Raw genomic sequence first — 24,346 nt, forward strand, 5'->3', positions numbered from 1 at the left:
AGGAGTTTATTGTGCTTCTTCCTTTTGTGCATTTTGAAAATTATTATTTTTATTTGGAGGGAGACTTTGGTCTTCATAACCCAAATGTATTGAACTAATTTCCAAGGAAACTATTCATCAAAAAGTATAATCTTACAATCCTAATAAAAGACATGGAAAACACAATATATATAATATGGGACATTTCATATCTGTTGGCATGAAGTGAAATTTTAAAAATCTGCGTTCTGTCCTCCTCCCCTTTTTTTTTTAAACTACTGCTCAGGTTCCTGTTTATTCAAACTGTAGTCTATCTTAAAGCTGGAAACATCAGATCCCATATCCTAGGACTGTTTCACTTAAGTCTCGCTCGGTTTGGGGGTGTTTTTTTTTTTAAGTTTTTATTTTATACAGTTTCCCTTGGTTTTGTCTCAGTTTGTCCTTGCACACTCTAAAAAGTCAGTGAATCTTTTTAATATTTCTAGCCCTGAATGGGCATTTTGTGGTGCTGATAGCTTTCCCCGAAGTTTATTAGCTGGAAAATTTCCAACATATAAGGAGTTGAAAGAACAGTACAATTCCCATCAGAATCAGTTCCATCCATTCAGGAATCGTGTTCCCTAGCTAGCTACATATCATCTGCCCCTCCATTTCTCTTCCAGATAGCGGAGCAGGGCTTGTTTCCATCATTTCGAAAGCAAAACAGACTCTTGCCGATATGCAAATCTATATTTCTAGCAAGTCTTCCAAGATAGACTTGAGATGTGCCAAAGGCAGTATTCCAATTGTAAATATTTGGAAAGTTCCAGTCCATTTATTTTGTCTCTGTTATTAACCTCCAAAACAGTGCACTTCTCTCTCCCACACATCCCGGTTTTACTGATTCAGTCTGGCTGTGTTTATCTCCTTAAGTCCCCAAACCTTACTTACTCTGATTTTTATGTATATTAAGAAAAGCCTTTGTCATCCAACACATTTCCACACACATAGTGTATGGGGCACTTCTCTAGGTGTTAACAATACAGCAGTAACTGTGGGTTCTCAGCCTTCATGGAGCTTACATGCAAGTAGAGCCGTTGGATGGCAGTCTTACTGACAACTCACAAGAGAAGTACCCATGAGCAGGTGGGGACAGGAGGAAAGAAGGGGTGAGAACTTCCTGGTGCCCTGAAATCCCTCCAGGTAGGCGGCCATTTGTATGGACCCCCAGAGGCTAGCCTTCATCTGAACAGTGGGGGGAGTCAGTCATGGTACTGGAAAGGTTCCATGAGACTAGGTGAGGAGGCCAGGGCTTGGCTCTGATTGGGGCTGTACTTGGTTCTGCCCTTTCTTGTCCCAATGAGTGCTGCCTCTCCCCCTCTCCTAAGGGGTTGACACTGGAGCCCTCACAGATCTCATCAGCCTGTGGATCCCCAGGAGACTGTGGAGGCTGAGGAAAGGCAAGCTTCTGTGCTGTACTTGAATGCTGTGCCATTTACATTATGAACATTTTCAGACACTCAGGGAAATTGAAATAATTGTAGGGAACATTCATATACTCACCATAGAGAGTCAACTCTTAACCTGTGGCTGTGATTACTGTATCACATATGTACCCCTGTACCAACCCCTCAACCCATCCTTCAATTCATCTTTTCTTTTGCTGGTGCACTTCAAAGTAAACAGCAGACATCAATATACTTCTAAATAATAAATAATTTGGTATGAGCATCATTAACTAGAGTTCAATATTTGGTTACAGGTTTTTCTACTTATGTAGAATTTACCTACAATGAAAGACACAAATCTTCTTTTTATAACATCTTTATTGGAGTATAACTGCTTTACAATGGTGTGCTGGTTTCTGCTTTATAACAAAGTGAGTCAGCCATACATATACATATATCCCCATATCTCCTCCCTCTTGCGTCTCCTTCCCACCCTCCCTATCCCACCCCTCTAGGTGGTGACAAAGCACTGAACTGATCTCCCTGTGCTATGCGGCTGCTTCCCTCTATCTGTTTTACATTTGGTAGTGTATACAAGTACATGCCACTATCTCACTTCATCCCAGCTTACCCTTCCCCTCCCCATGTCCTCAACTCCATTCTCTACATCTGCATCTATATTCCTGTCCTGCCCCTAGTTTCTTCAGAACCTTTTTTTTTTAAATATTCCATATATATATATGTGTGTGTGTGTATATATATATATATATGTATGTTAGCATACGGTATTTGTTTTTCTCTTTCTGACCTACTTCACTCTGTATGACAGACTCTAGGTCCATCCACTTCACTACAAATAACTCAATATCGTTTCTTTTTATGACTGAGTAATATTCCATTGTATATATGTGCCAATCTTCTTTATCCATTCATCTGTCAATGTACACTTAGGTTGCTTCCATGTCCTGGCTATTGTAAATAGAGCTGCAGTGAACATTGTGGTACATGACTCTTTTTGAATTATGGTTTTCTCAGGATATATGCCCAGGAGTGGGATTGCTGGATCGTATGGTAGTTCTATTTTTAGTTTTTTAAGGAACCTCCATGCTGTTCTCCATAGCGGCTGTATCAATTTACATTCCCCCCAACAGTGCAAGAGGGTTCCCTTTTCTCCAAACCCTCTCCAGCATTTGTTCTGTATAGATTTTTTGATCATGGCCATTCTGACTGGTGTGAGGTGATACCTCATTGTAGTTTTGATTTGCATTTCTCTAATGATTAGTGATGTTGAGCATCCTTTCATGTGTCTATTGGCAATCTGTATATCTTCTTTGGAGAAATATCTATTAAGGTATTCTGCCCATTTTTGGATTGGGTTGTTTGTTTTTTTTGATATTGAGCTGCTTGTAAATTTTGGAGATTAATCCTTTGTCAGTTGCTTCATTTGCAAATATTTTCTCCCATTCTGAGGGTTGTCTTTTCGTCTTGTTTATGGTTTCCTTTGCTGTGAAAAAGCTTTCAGTTTCATTAGGTCCCATTTCTTTATTTCTGGTTTTATTTCCATTTCTCTAGGTGGTGGGTCAAAAAGGATCTTTCTGTGATTTATGTCATAGAGTGTTCTGCCTATGTTTTCTTCTAAGAGTTTGATAGTGTCTGACCTTACATTTAGGTCTTTAATCCATTTTGAGTTTCTTTTTGTGTATGGTATTAGGGAGTGTTCTAATTTCATTCTTTTACATGTAGCTGTCCAGTTTTCCCAGCACACTTATTGAAGAGGCTGTCTTTTCTCCATTGTATATTCTTGCCTCCTTTATCAAAGATAAGGTGACCATATGTGCGTGGATTTATCTCTGGGTTTTCTATCCTGTTCCACTGATCTATATGTCTGTTTTTGTGCCAGTACCATACTGTCTTGAATACTGTGGCTTTGTAGTATAGTCTGAAGTACAGGAGCCTGATTGCTCCAGCTCCATTTTTCTTTCTCAATATTGCTTTGGCTATTTGGGGTCTTTTGTGTTGCCATACAAATTGTGAGATATTTTGTTATAGTTCTGTGAAAAATGCCATTGGTAGTTTGATAGGAATTACATTGAATCTGTAGATCGCTTTGGGTAGTATAGTCATTTTCACAATGTTGATTCTTCCAATCCAAGAACATGGTATATCTCTCCATCTGTTTGTATTATCTTTAATTTCTTTCATCAGTGTCTTATAGATTTCTGCATACAGGTCTTTTGTCTCCTTAGGTAGGTTTATTCCTAGGTATTTTATTCTTTTTGCTGCAATGGTAAATGAGAGTGTTTCCCTAATTTCTCTTTCATATTTTTCATCATTAGCATATAGGATTGCAAGAGATTTCTGTGCATTAATTTTGTATCTTGCTAAGTTACCAAATTCACTGATTAGCTGTAGTGGTTTCCTGGTAACATCTTTAGGATTCTGTATGTATAGTATCATGTCATCTGCAAACAGTGACAGCTTTACTTCTTCTTTTCCGATTTGGATTCCTTTTATTTCTTTTTCTTCTCTGATTGCTGTGGCTAAAACTTCCAAAACTATGTTGAATAGTAGTGGTGAGAGTGGGCAACCTTGTCTTGTTCCTGATTTTAGTGGAAATGGTTTCAGTTTTTCACCATTGAGAACAATGGTGGCTGTGAATTTGTCATATATGGCCTTTGATATGTTGAGGTAAGTTCCTTCTATGCCTACTTTCTGGAGGGTTTTTATCATAAATGGTGTTGAATTTTGTCTAAAGCTTTCTCTGCATCTACTGAGATGATCATATGGTTTTTCTCCTTCAAGTTGTTAATATGGTGTATCACGTTGATCGATTTGCATATATTGAAGAATCCTTGCCTTCCTGGGGTAAACCCCACTTGATCATGGTGTATGATCCTTTTAATGTGCTGTTGGATTCTGTTTGCTGGTATTTTGTTGAGGAGCATTTGCATCTATGTTCATCAGTGATATTGGCCTGTAGTTTTCTTTCTTTGTGACATCTTTGTCTGGTTTTGGTATTAGGGTGACAGTGGCCTCATAGAATGAGTTTGGGAGTGTTCCTTCTTCTGCTATATTTTGGAAGACTTTGAGAAGGATAGGTGTTAGCTCGTCTCTAAATGTTTGATAGAATTCACCTGTGAAGCCATCTGGTCCTGGGGTTTTGTTTGTTGGAAGATTTTTCATCACAGTCTCAATTTCAGTGCTTGTGATTGGCCTGTTTATATTTCTTATTTCTTCCTGGTTCAGTTTTGGAAGGTCGTGCTTTTCTAAGAATTTGTCCATTTCTTCCAGGGTGTCCATTTTATTGGCATGTAGTTGCTTGTAGTAATCTCTCATGATCCTTTGTATTTCTGCAGTGTCTGTTGTTGCTTCTCCTTTTTCATTTCTAATTCTATTTATTTGAGTCTTCTCCCTTTTTTTTTCTTGATGAGTCTGGCTAGTGGTTTATCAATTTTGTTTAATTTCTCAAAGAACGAGCTTTTAGTTTAATTGATCTTTGCTCTCATTTCCTTCATTTCTTTTTCATTTATTTCTGATCTGATCTTTATGATTTCTTTCCTTCTGCTAACTTTGGGGTATTTTTGTTCTTTCTCTAATTGCTTTAGGTGTAAATTTCGGTTATTTGAGATTTTTCTTGTTTCTTGAGGTAGTATTGTATTGCCATAAACTTCCCTCTTAGAACTGCTTTTGCTGCATTCCATAGGTTTTGGGTTGTCATGTTTTCATTGTCATTTGTGTCTAGGTATTTTTTGGTTTCCTCTCATTTCTTTAGTGATCTCTTGGTTATTAAGTAGTATATTGTTTAGCCTCCAGGTGTGTGTATTTTTTACAGATTTGGTCGTGTAATTGACATCTAGTCTCATAGTGTTGTGGTCGGAGAAGATACTTGATATGATTGCAATTTTCTTAAATTTAAGAAGGCTTGATTTGTGACCCAAGATATGATCTATCCTGGAGAATGTTCCATGAGCAGTTGAGAAGAAAGTGTATTCTGTTGTTTTTGGATGGAATGTCCTATAACTGTCAGTTAAGTCCATCTTGTTTAATGTATCATTTAAAGCTAGTGTTTCCTTGTTTAATTCATTTTGGATGATCTGTCCATTGGTGAAAGTGGGGTGTTAACGTCTCCTATTCTTCTTGTGTTACTGTAGATTTCCCCTTTTATGGCTGTTAGCATTTACCGTGTGTTTTGAGGTGCTCCTATGTTGGGTGCATAAATATTTACAATTGTTATATCTTCTTGGATTGATCCCTTGATCATTATGGAGTGTCCTTCTTTGTCTCTTGTAATAGTGTTTATTTTAAAGTCTATTTTGTCTAATATGAGAACTGCTACTCCAGCTTTCTTTTGATTTCCAGTTGCATGGAATATCTTTTTCCATCCCCTCACTTTCAGTCTGTATGTCCCTAGGTCTGAAGTGGGTCTCTTGTAGACAGTATATATACGGGTCTTGTTTTTGTATCCACGCAGCCATTTTGTGTCTTTTGGTTGGAGCATTAATTCATTTACATTTAAGGTAGTTATCAATATGTATGTCCCTATTACCATTTTCTTAATTGTATTGGGTTTGTTATTGTAGGTCTTTTCCTTCTGTCTTGTTTCCTGCCTAGAGAAGTTCCTTTAGCATTTGTTGTAAAGTTGGTTTTGTGGTGCTTAATTCTCTTAGCTTTTGCTTGTCTGTAAAGGTTCTAATTTTGCCTTTGAATCTGAATGAGATCCTTGCTGGGTAGAGTAATCTTGGTTGTAGGTTCTTCCCTTTCATCACTTTAAATATGTCCTGCCACTCCCTTCTGGCTTGCAGAGTTTCTGCTGAAAGATCAGCTGTTAACCTTATGGGGATTCCCTTGTATGTTATTTGCTGTTTTTCCCTTGCTGCTTTTAATATTTTTTCTTTGTATTTAATTTTTGGCAGTTTGATTAATATGTGTCTTGACGTGTTTCTCCTAGATTTATCCTGTATGGGACTCTCTGTACTTCCTGGATTTGACTGACTGTTTCTTTTCCCATGTTAGGGAAGTTTTCAACAAGAATCTCTTCAAATATTTTCTCAGACCCTTTCTTTTTCTCTTCTTCTTCTGTGACCCCTATAATTCAAATGTTGGTGCATTTACTGTTGTCCCAGAGGTCTCTGAGACTGTCCTCAATTCTTTTCATTCTTTTTTCTTTATTCTGCTCTGCAGTAGTTATTTCCACTATTTTATCTTCCAGGTCACTTATCCATTCTTCTGCCTCAGTTATTCTGCTATTGATTCCTTCTAGAGAATTTTTAATTACATGTATTGTGTTGTTCATCATTGTTTGTTTGCTCTTTAGTTCTTCGAGTTCCTTGTTAAACGTTTCTTGTCTTTTCTCCATTCTATTTACAAGATTTTGGATCATCTTCACTGTCATTACTCTGAATTCTTTTTCAGGTAGACTGCCTATTTCCTCTTCATTTGTTTGATATGATGCGTTTTTGTTTTTGTTTGTTTTTTTTTGCGGTACGCGGGCCTCTCACTGTTGTGGCCTCTCCCGTTGTGAAGCACAGGCTCCGGACACGCAGGCTCAGCGGCCATGGCTCATAGGCCCAGCTGCTCCACGGCACGTGGGATCTTCCCGGACCGGGACATGAACCCGTGTCCCCTGCATCGGCAGGTGGACTCTCAACCACTGCGCCACCAGGGAAGCCCGGTCTGATGGGTTTTTACCTTGCTCCTTCATCTGCTGTGTGTTTCTCTGTCTTCTCATTTTGCTTAACTTACTGTGTTTGGGGGTCTCCTTTTCACAGGCTGCAGGTTCGTAGTTCCCGTTATTTTTGCTGTCTACCCCCAGTGGGTAAAGATGGTTCAGTGCTTTGTATAGGGTTCCTGGTGGAGGGGACTTGTGCCTGTGTTCTGGTGGATGAGGCTGGATCCTGTCTTTGTGGTGGGCAGGACTTCATCTGATAGTGTGTTTTGGGGTGCCTGTGACCTTATTATGATTTTAGGCAGCCTCTCTGCTAACGGGTTGGGTTGTGTTCCTGTCTTGCTAGTTGTTTGGCATAGGGTGTCCAGCACTGTAGCTTTCTGGTCATTAAGTGGAGCTGGGTCTTAGTGTTGAGATGGAGATCTCTGGGAAGAGTTTTCGCTGTTTGATATTATGTGGAGCTAGGAGGTATCTTGTGGACCAGTGTCCTGAATTTGGCTCTCCCACCTCAGAGGCACAGGCCTTATACCTGGCCAGGGCACCAAGACCCTTTCAGCCACACGGCTCAGAAGAAAAAGGAGAAAAAAGAAAGGAAGGAAGGAAGGGAGGGCGGGAAGGAGGGAGGGAGGGAAAGAAAGAAAGAGAGCAACCAAACCAAAAAACAAATCCACCAATAATAACAAGTGCTAAAAACTATACTAAAAAAAAACCCCGGAGCTTCCCTGGTGGCACAGTGGTTGAGGGTTTGCCTGCCGATGCAGGGGACACGGGTTCGTGCCCCTGTCTGGGAAGATCCCACATGCTGCGGAGCGGCTGGGCCCGTGAGCCATGGCCGCTGAGGCTGCGTGTCCGGAGCCTGTGCTCCGCAACGGGAGAGGCCACAACAGTGAGAGGCCCGCGTACTGAAAAAAAAGAAAAAAAAAAAACAACCCTGACAGACAGATCCCTAGGACAAATGGTAAAAGCAAAGCTATACAGACAAAAATTGCACAAAGAAGCATACGCATACACACTGACAAAAAGAGAAAAAGGAAAAATATATGTATATCTTTTGGGAAGTCTGAGGTCTTCTGCCAGCATTCAGTAGGTGTTCTGTAGGAGTTGTTCCACATGTAGATGTATTTCTGATGTATTTTGGGGGAGGAAGTTGATCTCCACGGCTTACTCCTCCACCACCTTGAAGGCCTCCCCTTGTCTAATATCTTTACTGGTTTTTGTATCAGGGTGATGCTGGCCTCATATAATGAGTTCAGAAGTGTTCCTTTCTCTTCGATATTTTGGGGTAGTTTGAGAAAGATCGGTGTTACTTGTTCTTTAAATTTTTGGTAGAATTCACCTATGAAGCCACCTTGTCCTGGACTTTTGTTTGTTGGGAGTTTTTTTAGTTTGTTTGGTTCTTTTACTGATTCAATTTTATTACTCGTAATTAGTCTGTTCATATTTTCTATTTCTTCTTCATTCGGTCTTGAAAGAGCATACGTTTCTAGGACTTTATCCATTTCTTCTAGGTTGTCCATTTTATTGGCGTATGATTGTATTGTTTTCCATTCTCGTGACAGGTAGACACCTCGGATATTAACAGGTTTTCACTCCTCTGAGCAGAACTTCCGTGAACATTTGTATACAAGTGTTTTCATGAATGTGTTTTTATTTCTCTAAGGCAAATAGTAGGAATGGAATTGCTGAGTCATGGGTTACGTGTATTTAGTTTTATGAGAAACTGATAACTTTTTCCAGTGTGGTTTTACGGTTCTACAGTCCATCAACAAGTATGAGAGTTCTGGTTACTCCTTATCCTTGTCAACATTTGAAGTTGTCTATTTAGTTTCAGTCATTCTGGTGGATTTATTATGCTACCTCATTGTGGTTTCCATTTGCAGCTTCCTGATGACTCATGATGTACCTTTGAATTTAATTTAAATTTTATTTAAATTTAGAGTCATTTTGACCTTCTTGTGAAATACAAGGAGGTTGCCCTTAGTGATTTTCCTACTTTTAAGATACTCTGCCTAGTCTTCTATGCTGGGTGAGCTCCTAGAGCCATGTGGCACAGTCATGCTTGGTAGGTGACTATGATAGGGTGGGTGGATGAAGTCCACTTCCTGTGGTGCATGCTGTTCACAACCTCAGGTGGACAGCGTTCTACAATAAATATCCCAGGAAAGGTAGTTTCTAATAACAACATTCACAGTCTCCATGTTTCATAGTAACAGTCCCTGGAATGACTAAAACATGCTTTTCAGTAGAATATGAAAGTTCTTTACAGCTTTTGTGAAATAGTTTGAAACAGAAATCCAATCTTCTAAAGACTAGATTCAGAATAAGTATTGATATAATTTAAATTACCGTGAAACTGGCATGTAAGTAACCTCCCATCTTACTTGTCTAAATGGATGATGATTCTCAAAAGCAGTGTATCAGTGCTTCTTAATATTTCTCTTGTGGCTTCTGATTAAGCAACAACAAGCTACGTGTAGGTTTTAAATTTTAATTAAAGAGAATCTAAATTATTTGGGTCTTATAATAACTTACTTCCCAAAGATCTGGGGGAAGGGGAGGGCAAAGGGGTAGCTGAGATATGGGAAACCCTAACTGTGAATTAACTCCTTAGTTAATTCTAAGTTCGAAAGACAGAAGTTTCATGGAGGGTTAGGGGGACAAAATCACCCCAAAAGGCAGAGTTGCATGATGAAAAGCTCCAAGAGTTTTTGAGGGAGATTGGGTGTTTTGAGTCTGTTTGTGCCTAAATCTCTTAACTCCCATGTGCCTCAGTTTCCTCATTTGCCATATGGGGAAGATGGAAATTACTTCCTGCTGAAGAAAGTCACCGTCTCTGTGACACGCTCTACCCTGCGCTTGTCCACACCCCTCTCACTGCCCTCTGGGGCTCCTCTTCCCTTCAATACGGGCATCCCCTGAGACAACACTGAGCTTGAACGTGTTCTGCCTCTGTGACCTTGAGCAGGTTACTGAATCTTGCAGAGCCTCAGATTCTCCCAACTGTACATTGGTTAATTGTAGTATCCACATCACAGAATTATTGAGATTATTGAATAATTCACAGCAATAGTTAGCAATAAATACATAATGTATTTGAGAAATATTATTCATTGCCAAGTACTTTGTGACAGATATATTTGACTACTACTATTCATTTATAATCACTGTTATAACAAATGTCCAACAATGTTGGGTAAATTATTATAAACCTACTTCATGAAAATTATATAGCTCTTAATGAAGGAAGACTATGTAAAATATTAAACACTATTTTAATACAATAGTAAGTGGTATAAATTATTAGGTATAAAATAAGCTACAAGGATATATTGTACAACACAGGGAATATAGCCAATATTTTATAATAACTAAATGGAGTATAACCTTTAAAAATTGTGAATCGGGCTTCCCTGGTGGCGCAATGGTTGAGAGTCCACCTGCCGATGCAGGGGACACAGGTTCGTGCCCCGGTCTGGGAAGATCCCACATGCCGCGGAGCGGCTGGGCCCGTGAGCCATGGCCGATGAGCCTGCGCCTCCGGAGCCTGCGCCTCCGGAGCCTGTGCTCCGCAATGGAAGAGGCCACAACAGTGAGAGGCCCGCGTACCGCAAAAGAAAAAAAAAAAAAAATTGTGACTCATTATATTGTACACCTGTAACATACAATATTGTACATCAGGTACACTTCAATAAATTTTTTTTTAAAAGCTAAATAAAATATTCTTTAAAAGATTAAAAAAGCCATAAGTGGAAAAAGCAGTAAACCAAATTATCCTTATATCACGAGGATGACCACATAGAATAACTAGATCCAAGCATTCATCCAAAAAATAGCGAGAAGAGGCACAAAATACAGCAAGTAAGAGATGCAAGGGGATGATTATGTGTACTTACACTACTTATCTATTGGGAGGAAATTCTTTTTGAAAATACAAACCCTATTTCTTTCAAATTGAAATTCTTTGGTGAGGCCAAAGTAATAATGATGGTCACTGTGTTTTTCCTTCAGTTTCCTGGCGTTTAACATGGACACAGTCGGTAATCTCGCCTTTCTGTTGAAAGCAGTCAATTTTCATGAAGGGTTCTTCAGCGGGGTTTGGTGGCCCGGATTTATTATAAGGTAAAGATACATTGTGTTATATTTTTCCTTTTGGTGTTTAAGGCATATTCTTGCTGGTGAACTATCTGCTAATGTAATACAGGATGAGTCAGCGTAATTACAAGCTTCTGGAAATGGCTAGAATTCCTACAAGCCATTTTGCATGACAGCCTTGCTCGCTTTGGAGGCCCTGATGCTAGTGATTATCTCTTGTGCGGCATCTTTTAGAATTTTACCTGCAAGTGTCGTTTGGCTGCCATGGGAGTTGATGAGTGGGGTAATTTTGAACACTTACTGGAATTGAAGAGTCATTGTCTGGATGTAATAGTGAATACATTGTTTTCTTGGTGGGGGGCGTGCATCAGGCACATGTGAAAATTAACCATTGAATTAGCCTGAGATGCACTCTATTTCCTATTAAAATGACCATGACGTTCTGCAAAAACATAAAACCTCTTATCAGCATTGATAAGAAATCTAGAGGGAATTTGCACCAAGTACTGTACCAATGGGGTTGGTTTGAGGAAACACCCCCACCCCAGCAATATCTGTTTCATCTCCTCATCCCAACATGGAATAGACAACAAGACCCCAAGAGAAGGCTTTACTTATCCCACTTTCTACCCAGGCTCAGGACCTCAGGGCTACCATAACCTGAAGTCAGACCACGGCTCCCCCTCTGCAAAGGAATTATGTTCCAAGAGGACCAGAATTGGGTCCCATGAAACTCTCCCCCTTCAGTTTGTCTCTTTTTATATTGATTCCAAGATTACATCTCCCAGTACAACACAGAGCGGGAGGAGGATGAATGGCACATGGGGATGGGTAGTCTCTTCGGAAATGCTCTGCGGCAGAAGAGCCCTGGGAGCAGAAATGGTCAAAATCCACCTTGTGAAACAGAGAGACTGATGAGTACCTGCTGGAAGTTGGGCCAGGTTTGTGCAAACCACTCCATCCTTCAGTTGTAGGTCTGAGGAGAGTTCCTGCCAGATGCCCAGGACACATCCAGGTGGGTTTAAGTCTCTCCACATTCCCTGCCTTATCAAACATGGAGCCAGCCAAAGTAAGAGAAGGATGCGATCAAAGGCAGAGATGCACTTGTAAGCAGAACTAACAATGGAGAAAATGTAATCTATGAACTAGCTTTCCAAGACTGTAGAAGTAAAGGATAAAGATGAAATGGCATGGGGACTTCGCTGGTGATGCAGTGGTTAAGAATCCGCCTGCCAATGCAGGGGACACGGGTTTGAGCCCTGGTCTGGGAAGATTCCACATGCCGTGGGGCAACTAAGCCCGTGTGCCACACCTGCTGAGCCTGTGCTCTAGAGCCTGTGCTCTAGAGCCTGTGAGCTACAACTACTGAGCCTGTGTGCCTAGAGCCCATGCTCTGCAACAAGAGAAGCCACCACAATGAGAAGCCTGTGTACCACAGTGAAGATTAGCCCCCACCCGCTGCAACTAGGGAAAGCCCACGCGCAGCAGTGAAGACCCAACACAGCTAAAAATAAATTAATTAATTTAAAAAAATGATGAAATGGCATGAGATGATAATCAACACAGAGTGAAAATAGTAGAAATACAACCCATGGATAAGAAATATTCCTGAAATATTCCTGAAAATGCTGGAACAAAAGGAGCAGAATTATAATAACCAACAGAAAAGAAATATATTTTTCTTAGTGTAAAAAAAATCAAGATTTTAATAGGATAAAAACCATACCTGGATATAGCTTGCAAATGCAGAGTAAAGAGAATTTCATTAAAGCAACCAGACAGAAAATAATAGTTTACCAACAAATGGAAAAAAACAAGCTTAACTTAAATCTTTATTCACCATCTCCAAATGGAGTAAGACCTGCTCCTCTAAAGAGGAAACTCATGATCTAAGCATACCATTCCAAACCAAATTTAATTCATGAGTACAAGCAGTGGAAAGATATCTTCAGAAATCTAAGAATCAGAAGCAATTTCACTTCCTTGGCCTTCCTTGAAACTTATTCACAGACCTACTCAATAAGACATGAAAAAGAATTAAAAGTAATAACTTGAAAATAAGGAAGTCAAGATATAAAAGGATCAATGGTCCATGTGAATCAGCCTACGAATAATTATGTGTTTTAAAAAATTAGTTCCAGAGTTAAATACATAAGCTAAAAAATGTTTTTGGAAAAAAAACATGAATTAAAAAAAACCTTTGTGTCATTGGTTCTATAATAGAATGGTTCCTAAAATATTTTAAGGTAAGATAAAAAAAACTAAAGTAAAGTAAAAACATGCTCAATTTCTTACTTTAATTGCAGGGTAGGCAAAAGGCATTGTTTTGTTTGATCATTAGAGAAAAACATAGGTTAAAATATATGTTTCATTACATTAAAAGTCAACATGATTTCCTTCCCATTTAGGTTATCACAGAGCATTGAGTGGAGTTCCCTGTGCTATACAGTATGTTCTCAATAGTTATCTATTTTATACATAGTATCAATAGTGTATATATGACAATCACAATCTCCCAATTCATCCTACCCCCCCTTCCTCCTTGGTATCCATACATTTGTTCTCTTTATCTGTGCCTCTATTTCTGCTTTGTCAATAAGATCGTCTACATCAACTTTTTCAGATTCCACATATATGTTAATATATGATGTTTGTTTTTCTTTTTCTGACTTACTTCACTCTGTATGACAGTGTCTAGGTCCATCCACGTCTCTACAAATGACCCAATTTCGTTCCTTTTTATGGCTGAGTAATATTCCACTGTATCTATATATACCACATCTTCTTTATCCATTCCTTTTTTCTCTTTTTTTTTTTGTTTTTGTTTTTGTTTGTTTTTTTTTACGGTACATGGGCCTCTCACTGTTGTGGTCTCTCCTGTTGCGGAGCACAGGCTCCCAACGCGCAAGCTTGGTAGCCATGGCTCACGGGCCCAGCCGCTCCACGGCATGTGGGATCTACCCAGACCAGGGCTCAAACCCGTGTCCCTTGCATTGGCAGGCAGACTCTCAACTGCGCCACCAAGGAAGCCCTATCCATTCCTCTCTTGATGGACATTTATGTTGTTTCCATGTCCTGGCTATTGTAAATAGTGCTGCAATGAATATTGGGGTGCATGTGTCTTTTTGTAAAATTTATTTATCTTATTTATTCATTTTTGGCTGCATTGGGTCTTTGTTGTTGCGCACAGGCTTTCTCTAGGGCGAGTGGGAGCTATTCTTTTCTGCAGAGCATGGGCTTCTCATTATGGTGGCTTCTCTTGTTGCAGAGCACAGGCTCTAGGAGCACGGGCTTCAGTAGTTGTGGCGTGCAGGCTCAGTAGTTGTGGCACATGAGCTTAGTTGCTCCACAGCATGTGGGATCTTCCTGGACTGGGCACGAACCCGTGTCCCCTGCATCGACAGGCGCACTCTCAACCACTGTGCCACCAGGGAAGCCCAGAATATGTTTTTTAAAAAGCATTTAAGAAATGATAAACCTTGTACTCATGTTAATTATCTGAGTTACTACCATTAGTGTAACCATTTTAATAGTCAATTCAATTAAATATTCATTAAACAATACAGTTTTCTAGGGCTAAGCATGCGAAGACTACAAAGATTATTAAGATATGCTCCTACCTTGGGATAAGTCCACTAGTTATAGCCCAAGGCAGAATGAAATAAGTACTAAATTATGACAGAACCTACAAGCTTAGGGAAAAGAATTCTGACTTCTACATTTAAGTTTGTATTTTTGGCTCAGCTTTTTGTTCAGCTAGCTCTATGTTGGCTTACGTCTACCTACATTAATTTGGTGGATCTGGAAATAAAATGACCTGGTCAGCAGTTTGAACATCTGACCCAAATGGGGCCTGGAGAATAGTCCTCGAATGGTGTCCAAAGGTGGGTGATTTCATCTAGAATGCCAAGATCTTGTAAAAATAACCATGTGATTTGGTTCAGGATCTTTTCAAGAAGCAAAAATAGGAGTGGGCTCCGGAAGTCTGCTTTTCTTTTGTTTTATAGTAAATACTCTTTAATTTTCCTCAAATGCACATTTTATTTTGGAGACACTTAGCTCACATGCGTTAGATAGCCCATCTCCCTCTTACCCTGGAGGGAGCACTAAGGGCTAGAAGTTCACAGAGTTAGAGAGTCAAGACCCCTAAGTCCTCACGAAAGACCTATCATCTGATACTGCCTTTCCCTCCTTGGTGCAGCCAGAATTTAACTTAAAATGGAGCCAGGAAATGTCCTTCTGTGTGGTGGTGGCCATGGAGGGAGCCCAGCCCCATGGCTTGTCTTGGAAGCTCCACTCCCCCAGCTTTCTCAAATCCTGCTGCAAACGTTGTTCATCAGGGTCACTATATCACTTCCCCATTAGTGGTGGGAGGGTGACAATAAACAATGACTTGTCACTTTGAGAATATTTTATTAAGGACTTCATTTTACAGAGAAAAATCTAGGGAAGAAAAATGTATCCCCTGAGTAATCAATATGTTTAACAGATGACTATTTTCAAATGTGGGTAACAAAAATTGGGCAGGTAGAGGGATGATGATTCAGGTGGGATGAAGACTGTTCTGGTTACCCAGTTTATTCATGTCTGTCTCTCATCACCTGTAATATTCTTCTACTGCACTGGTGGTTCCCCCATTTCAGGGTGTGTAGGAATCACCTGGAAAAGAATGATTTTAAAAATCTGATTCATGTTGCCCTCCTCCACACTGCAAGGCTGAGTCAAAAGGGAAAGAGAAGTGGTTTGTAAATGAATATCATGAATCATCCTCAAAATTCGGGGGCAGTCAGCTCACTTGGAAACAACTACCCTAAGTTATTTTTTCTCATTCAGAATTTGAGGTCTGGTTGGAGAAGAATTGGTGGAGGCTGGAAATAAGGTTTTCGGAGATGTAACTTTATAGAGCTTTCTGTTTAGAAAAGTGACAGTCACCTACCGTCTTTATTGTTGTGGTCAGTGCAGCCTGACTGCTGTGTGTGTGTGTGTGTGTGTGTGTGCACACGTGTGTGTGTGTGAGAGAGAGAGAGACTCTAAAGCTCTTTAGATCTTTAGAATATAATGAAATCATAGTACCTCTGAAGGCTATCTTTCTAACAGATGATGCCAGTTATTCTGTTAGAATTTTAGACTAACAGTTTCTTTGCCCAGGCCACCTGGTTGGCATATGGAATCTTATGTGAGTTCTTGTCCGCAGAAAATGTGAGCTGTCTGTATCAGTGATTGGATGGCACACACATGGCGTGTGCTGGAGGTCAGGCTGCCAGAATCTCATCAGTCACATGTCCTCAGGAGCTTTGGTCCAGTGATGTCTGGTAGATCCAGAGAGGAGCTGGAAAATGCCATTGTCGATGAACCCAAAGAGAATATCTGGTCTGCTTTGCTTGTACTTCTCGGAGAGTTTCAGAGTGGAGACAGGAATCAGAGAGTAACAGCAGCTGGGTTGTGTTTGTTACATTTTTAAAAGCCAATACAGCAACCTGAAGAGCAGATGTTTTACTGAAAATCTCATGGTACAGAAATGCCAAGAGCTTTATTCCAGAGACAGATCATCAAAGACAGGAAACAGGATTAGAAACCAAATTTCCTGAGTTCCTGGTTTGCATTGATCTTGCATCTTCTAACTCCTGTGGTCAAGTTGGGCTGGGAAGATGACCAGCAGACCAGAGCAACCTGGTGGAGGGGCCTTTTCGTCTTCAGAGCACTGGGTGCTGCCTATGCAGTGGCCACTTTATGCAAAAGTAAGGCTTCGCTGCTGACCGGGGCTTGAAATTCCTTTAATGGGGAACATATACCCATTTCTCAGTGAGAGCTAAGGCTTAAACTCCTGCAACTCAGCGAGGGGGAAAGAGTGACTGACTTCCACATCCCAGTAGCTGTACATGGTGTGAGGAAGGGGTAGGTGGTGGTCTGAGAGACCCCAGAGTGGACAGGCAGGAAGATCCGAGGCTGCCTGTGCCTACCTCCTGTGTGCCGTGCTCCTAAGGCTTAGCTTGGCACTTCCCTCTCTGTTGTTTCTGGTCATAGGAAATGTTTCTGTTCTGTGATGCTTTCCTCTCTCTTATTCTGGTTACGTTAAATCCAGTTAATACTAGGAATTGCATTTTCTCTTTTCCCCTCACTTCTAACTTCCTCCATCTTTCTCTCAAAGAGATCACCTAAATTCTCTTCCTAGGGAAGCCTATTATGGGTAGGGAATGGAAAGGAAAGAAAGAAGAGGAAGTGATGAGAAGGAAAAGGAAGAGGAAGTTATATTTCTAATAACTGCATGGGCGGTGCAGTCATTTCCTTTTTGTGTGAGAGCTAGAAGGGTCCCTCAGGAGGCAACCTGAGGACCAAAAAGGTTAGTGGTTTCTTCAAGGGAATGCAGTCACCAAGAGCAAAGAGGAGACTCACATTTGGTTATGCAAATATACTATATTTTTCCTTAAACTTTCACCCACTATTTTAGTAATCCTCTATGGATCTTTCTGGAAATAATACTGTGTTTATTACTGGGAATTCTATTTCTCTCATTCCTGCTACATTCCTTTATTAGAAGCAAGAACTGTCCCTTCTCCTCCAATGATTTAATGATTTATCTATTCAATTAATTATTATTTATATCAGTGTGGATTAATGGATATTTATTGTATTTTTGGGCTACGTCCAATTCTACCATATTTTATTTTCTTGCTCTAATTGTCCCAGCTGTGGCCATGGAGATCTCCTTCAGTTTAACTAGCCCCTGTATCTCTTTGATATGTCCCCATCTTTTTTTTTTTTTTTGAAACGCTTCCTTATTTTTTGGTACCATAAAATGTTCCAGGCTCATCTCATATTTTCCCAGCTCAACCTGTAATCAACCATTTCTCCAAGAGTCCCTGGTTCCTTTTATTGGAGAATAGTATTTAAAAATCAATATCTGGTTGCTGAGTATGCTAATTGCTACTGGAGTGTCACTACTTCTAGGCTTGTTCTAAGCTAGAAAATAGGTATAGGTTTACTCACTCACACATTCTCACACAGATTTGTATGCGCGGATATTAGAAACCATGAGTTTATACTGGTAGTTCTGATTCCAATCCCAAACGACAAGCATTCCCTCTTTCCTATTTGTAACTTCTTTCTCTGAGAAAGTGAGAAATCTGGCTTTCGTTGTCTACTATGTTTACTTATTTGATCTTCCCTAGTATGCACATTAAGTAGTTTCAGAATTGCTAACCCATCTCTCTGTGAGAAACACATTTACAAGTAGAATACAGTATTTGTCTTTGTGAACTTAGCTTACGGTATCTAATCAAAGAAGTATTTCCAAAATTACGTTGACTCGTTCTTTCCTTCTCCTTCAGTGAGACTGTGTTATTCATTTGCAACACAGTTAGGTTCATTTGTGGCTATTTGTATTCTACTCTGGGATCTCCGAACATCCTGGTGGATTTGAATCCATTCATGTTTTGGCTACATGAAACATTACTAAGTTTCTAAGAATCAAAGCTGTACAAAAAGTATACTCAGAACTGTCACTCCTTCCTCACCCCTACGTCCCCACTTCCATTCTTCTCTTTTTTCCCCACATACCTCCAATAGATGAGCAGACTATTTAGTTTTTGACTTATCCTTCCTTTATTTCTTTCACACAAATAATCAGATACATTTGTATTTTCTTATATTGTTTTCTCTCTTTCATGAAGGATCGCATACTATAGATACTCTTCTGTATTTTTTTTTCCCCTCTTAACCATATGTCCTGGAAAGCATTCTACATCAGTTCATAGAGATCTACCTTATCTTTTTTTTTTTTTTTTTTTTTTTTTGCGGTACGTGGGCCTCTCACTGTTGTGGCCTCTCTCGTTGCGGAGCAACAGGCTCCGGACGCGCAGGCTCAGCGGCCATGGCTCACGGGTGCAGCCGCTCCGCGGCATGTGGGATCTTCCCAGACCAGGGCACGAACCCGTGTCCCCTGCATTGGCAGGCAGACTCTCAACCACTGCGCCACCAGGGAAGCCCGACCTACCTTATTCTTAAACAAACAAACAGAAAAACAGCAGAATAATACACTGTATGGATGTATCATAGCTTACTCAACCCCTCTTTATTGTATGCATATGAAATTTAGTATTGCTTAAGGTGTACCTTTAGGGTGGATTTCTGGAAGTGTGATTGCTGGGTCCAAAGGGAAGTGCATATGTAGTTTGGTTAAGTATTGTCAAATTATCCCTCAGGAAGGTTGTACCAGTTTGCATTCTCCCCAGCAACGTTTGTTTCTTCACAGCCTCATCAACAGAATGTGTTCTCATACTTTTTATTTTTCCCAATTTGATAGGTGAGAAATTATATCTATATTGGTCTAAGTCCCTTCTCTAATTATGAGTGAGTTTGCATAGTTTTTCGTCTATGTGAGAGCTATTTTAACATATTTTTCAGGTATTATTTGTTCATATTAGCTTCCCATTTATCCATAGGGATTTCAGTATTTTTGTACAATAATTTTCTATATTAAGGATCTTATACCTTTGTCATATTGCAAAAATTTCTTCCAGTTTGTCACTTGTCTTTTGACATTGTTCATGGTAATTTTTGCCATGCAAAAAGGTATTTAACTTCTGTGTAGTCAAATGGATTTTAACAGAGAGAAAGCCTTTCCCTACATTTAGGTTAAAGAAGAAGTTACCACATGGGAACCTCAATCTTAATGTCCTGAGGAGTCATCAGATAGAGTTTGGGACTGTCAGAAAGACTGAAAATTGAAGGGGAAAATTTAAAAAAAGGGAGCCATAGAGAGGGAAACTTCAAAATATGTGTATTAACACTACTCAAATCTTTAACTGATATCTGAAATATGCATAGGTGGACAAGACTCCAAAGCACTCAAGGGACCTTCTATTTGAAAGGCTTAAAAAGCTGAGCAGAGAATTCAACTGTTGCCTACCACATAGGACACAGAATATATAGTTTGAGTTCTGCCCAGTTAGAGAGGTATGGAAAGCTTTCCACTGGAACACCAGAAGGGCCATACCTTAGGTATAAAAAACTATGCCCCAGGAAAGGGGATTTCCTCAAGGACTACAAGCAGAATTAAAAGATACTAAAGGCAAAACCAAAAAGATTCTTCCTGACAACGAATTAAACCAAGCCTCTACAGATTCAAGTTTAACAGCATGCTGGAATAAAACTCAATACTCTTTAGAGGAAAATAACAGGATCCAGAATTAGTAGTATTTGCAGTGTCCAATGTACAATAAAATAGTACCAGACATGTGAACAAGTAGGAACATGTAATCCATAATCAAGAGAAAAATCAGTCAATAGAAAAAGACACCAAAAATAACTCCAGTATTGAAATTAGAAGACAAGCACTTTTTAAAAAATATGATGAATTTATTAAAGAGTGGACAGGACATAATAAAAGAAATTTTCAGGAGACTTTTGGAAATTTTGTATATTTAAAAAACCCAAGCAGGATAGAACTGAAAAATACAATATTATAAATAAAACATTGGGACTTCCCTGGTGGCACAGTGGTTAAGAGTCTGCCTGCCAATGCAGGGGACACGGGTTTGAGCCCTGGTCTGGGAAGATCCCACATGCCACGGAGCAACTAAGCCCATGTGCCACAACTACTGAGCCTGCGCTCTAGAGTCTGTGAGCCACAACTACTGAGCCCACATGCCAAGACTACTGAGGCCCATGCGCCTAGAGCCCATGCTCCACAACAAGAGAAGTCACCACAATGAGAAGCCTGTGCACTACAACAAAGAGTAGCCCCTGCTCGCCACATCTAGAGAAAGCCTGCACGCAGCAGCGAAGACCCAATGCAGCCAAAAAAATAAATTAATTAATTAAAAAATTAATTGGGTGGAATTAACAACAGATTGGATGCAACAGAGGAAAATGTCAGTGAACATGAAGACATCAATAGAAATCCTTTGAGCTAAAGCTCAGAGAGAAAAAGATTGATAAAAATGAACAGAGCCTTAGTGACCTGTAGGACAGAATCACACACTCTAATGTACATGCACTTGGAATCTCAGAGAAAGATAAGACAGAATGGAACAGAAAAGGTATCAGCCAATTTTTAAAGAAATGACAGCACACAAATCCAGAAAGCTCGCAAGATTCAGACAGAGAGGATGGAAACCAACCAAACAAACAAACATAAAAACAGAAGCACATCATAGTAAAACTGCTGAAAATCAAAGATAAAGAATAAATTGTAAAAGTAGCCAGAGAAGAAGGAACATTAGAAACAGAAAAGAAATGATAAGAATGATGGTTGATTTCCATTAGAAATTGTAGAGCCAGAAGACAGTGGAAAAGATGTCTCTAAAGTGCTGGAAAAAAAAAAAACACCACCAACTTTCTCCCTAGAGTTTTAGAGCCAGCAAAGATATGTATCAAAAATGATTTAAGGCATTTTCAGGTAAAGGAAAGCTGAGAAAATTTGTCATAAGCAGACCTGTACTAGAAGAAATGTTAAGGAAGTTTCTTCAAGCTGAACAAAATGAAATTGCATGGAAATTTAAACCTAAAGGAAAGATGAACAGTGAAAATGCAAAATGTGTAAGTAAATATTAATGACACCTTCCTTCTTGTTTTAAACTTTTTAGAACTCAATTGGCTATTTAAAGCAAACGTAATCGTAGTTATTTGGGTTTTTTAATGTATATGGAAGTAAAATATATGGCACCTTAGCACAAAAGATGGGATTTAAAGTACTTGGAATTATACTATTATAAGGTTCTTATGTTATGCATGAATTGTTATTAATTGAAGGCAGACTGTCATAGTAAAGAATATATATTTTAATAGAGAAGGTAAACTGAGACAAAAAAGAAAAATCCTCAGTTAATCTGGAAGAAGGCATGGAAGAAGGAACAAAAACTAATGACCTAAGGAGACAGACATACCATAGAAGTATAGTAGACTTATACCCAACATTATCAGTAACTATATTAAATGTAAATGGACTGAACATTCCCATTAAAAGGCAATTAAATTGTCATAGGGGGTTAAAAATAAGCAAAATCTCATCTATATGCTTTGAAGATAAAGATAAAGACAAGAAAAAGATATAGCTTGCAACTAGAACATGAGAGACTAAATTAATATCAGATAAAGCAAACTTTAAGACAAAGAGTATTACCAAGGATAAAGAGGGTCATTTCATGAAGATTAAAAGACCACTTCATCAAGAAGGCAATAATCTGAAATAGGTATGCACCATAACAGACATTCAAAATACATGAAGCAGGGGAACTTCCCTGACGTTCTAGGGTTTAAGCATCAATGTTCCCACTGCAGGGAGCATGGGTTCGATCCCTGGTTGGAGAACTAAGATCCCACACGCCATGTGGCCTGGCCAAAAAAAAAAAAAAAAAAAAGCATGAAGCAGAAATTGACAGAACCAAAGGGAGAAACAGACAAATCCAATAATTGATGAAACAAATAGACAGGAATTCAATATAGCTTAAAAGATGTGAACAACACTATCATCCAACTCTATCTATTTAGCATTTATAGACATTTATTGAAAACTACACCCAGAACTATAGTTGCTGTTCGTAAGACAAATCTCAGTAAAAAATTTAAAATATCAAAATAATACAGAATATTTTCCCTATTGATAATGGAATTAAATTAGAGATCAATAACAAAAAGATATCTGGAAAAATCTCCCAAATAAATATTTAGCAACTCATTTCTGTGAATCCAAGAAGGAGTCTCTAGGGGAGTTAGAAAATATTTCAAACTGAACGATAATGAAAGCAAAACATATCAGATTTGGTGGGTATAGTGAAAAGAGCCCTCAGAGGGAAATTTATAGATTGAAGTGTTTGTCTTAGAAAATAAAAAAACGTTTAAGTAAATGATGTAAGTTTCCACCTTAAGAGCTAGAAAAAGAAGAGCGAGGTAAGTAGCATAAAGGGAATGATAAAGATTAGAGAGAAATCGATAAAGTAGAAAATAAACTCTAGAGAAAATCAACAAACCTAAAAGTCTGTTCTTTGAAATGATTAAAAATTGGTTGATCCCCAGCAAGCCTGATCAAGAGAAAAAGAGATAAAGGACCAGCTAACAAGATCAAGAATGAAAGAGGAAATATCATAACATGTAGGACAGAGATTAAAATACAATAAGGGAATATTATGAACAACTTTATGCACATAAATTCAAGAACTTAGAACAAATTCCTGGAAAAACACAACGTTCAAGAGCAAGCAAAAAACAAACAAACAGGGGAGCTAAAAATATCTATTAAATGAATTTAATTTGTAATGGAAACATTCTACAAAGAAAGCTCTAGGTCCAGGTGGTTTTTCTGTTGAATCCTATCAAACATTTGAAGACAAAATTATACCAGTCTTACACAAAACTCTTTCAAAAGCCCATATAATACTGATATGAGAACTAATAAGTACATTGCAAAGAAAAAATTATAAACCAATATTTTCATTACATAGGTAGAAATGTATAATAAAATATTAAAGATTGCATCCAGCGATATATATACAAAGAAAAATATGTCACCAAGTGGTGTTTTCTCCAAGAATGCAGTGTTGATTTAACATTCAAATATCAATGAAATCTACAACATTGACAAAATAAAGGAGAAAAATTATGTGATTATATAATGCAGAAAAAAATTTGACAACCTCCAACATCAGTTCATGGTTATAAAAAGTCTTAGCAAACTAGAAATAGAAACTCATTTCCTCAATTTTGAAACAGCACATCTACAGTAAACCTATAGTTAACATATCTAATGGAGAAATATTGCCCGCTTTCCTCACTAAGAGGGAGAACAAGGTGAGAATGTCCACTATCACCACTTCTATTTGACATTACACTGGAGGTCCTAGCTGTGCAACAGCTAGGCAAGAAAAAGAAATAAATGACAAATATTGTAAAGGAAGAAATATATCTGTCTTAATTTGCAGATGAAATAGTTGTTTAAATAAAAAATATGAAAGACTTTACCAAAAATACGCACAAACTCTACCAGAACTAGTAAATCAATACACGGTTACAGGATACAAACTCAGTATCCAAAATAAATTTTATTTTTATACACTATCAATAAACAATTGGAAAACAAAATGTAAAATTAAATTAAATTTATAATATCATTAAAAAACATGAAGTTCTTAGGAATATATTTTACAATAAAAATTCAAACAGTGCAAGATCTGTATATAGAAAACTA

The 24,346-nt window shown here is 38.7% G+C and overlaps 1 protein-coding gene across 1 annotated transcript in view; it reads left to right on the forward strand.

The window, feature by feature from the left end:
• ACOXL (acyl-CoA oxidase like) overlaps positions 1–24,346 on the forward strand; it is a 366,413-nt gene that overhangs the window by 241,667 nt on the left and 100,400 nt on the right. The window contains 2 exon segments of the mRNA XM_069541255.1: positions 11,080–11,144; positions 11,147–11,190. Of these exon segments, the coding sequence (XP_069397356.1) occupies positions 11,080–11,144; positions 11,147–11,190 (109 nt within the window).

The sequence above is a fragment of the Delphinus delphis genome, chromosome 12 (assembly GCF_949987515.2).
Source record: "Delphinus delphis chromosome 12, mDelDel1.2, whole genome shotgun sequence".
In the NCBI taxonomy this organism is placed as follows: Eukaryota; Metazoa; Chordata; class Mammalia; order Artiodactyla; family Delphinidae; genus Delphinus; species Delphinus delphis.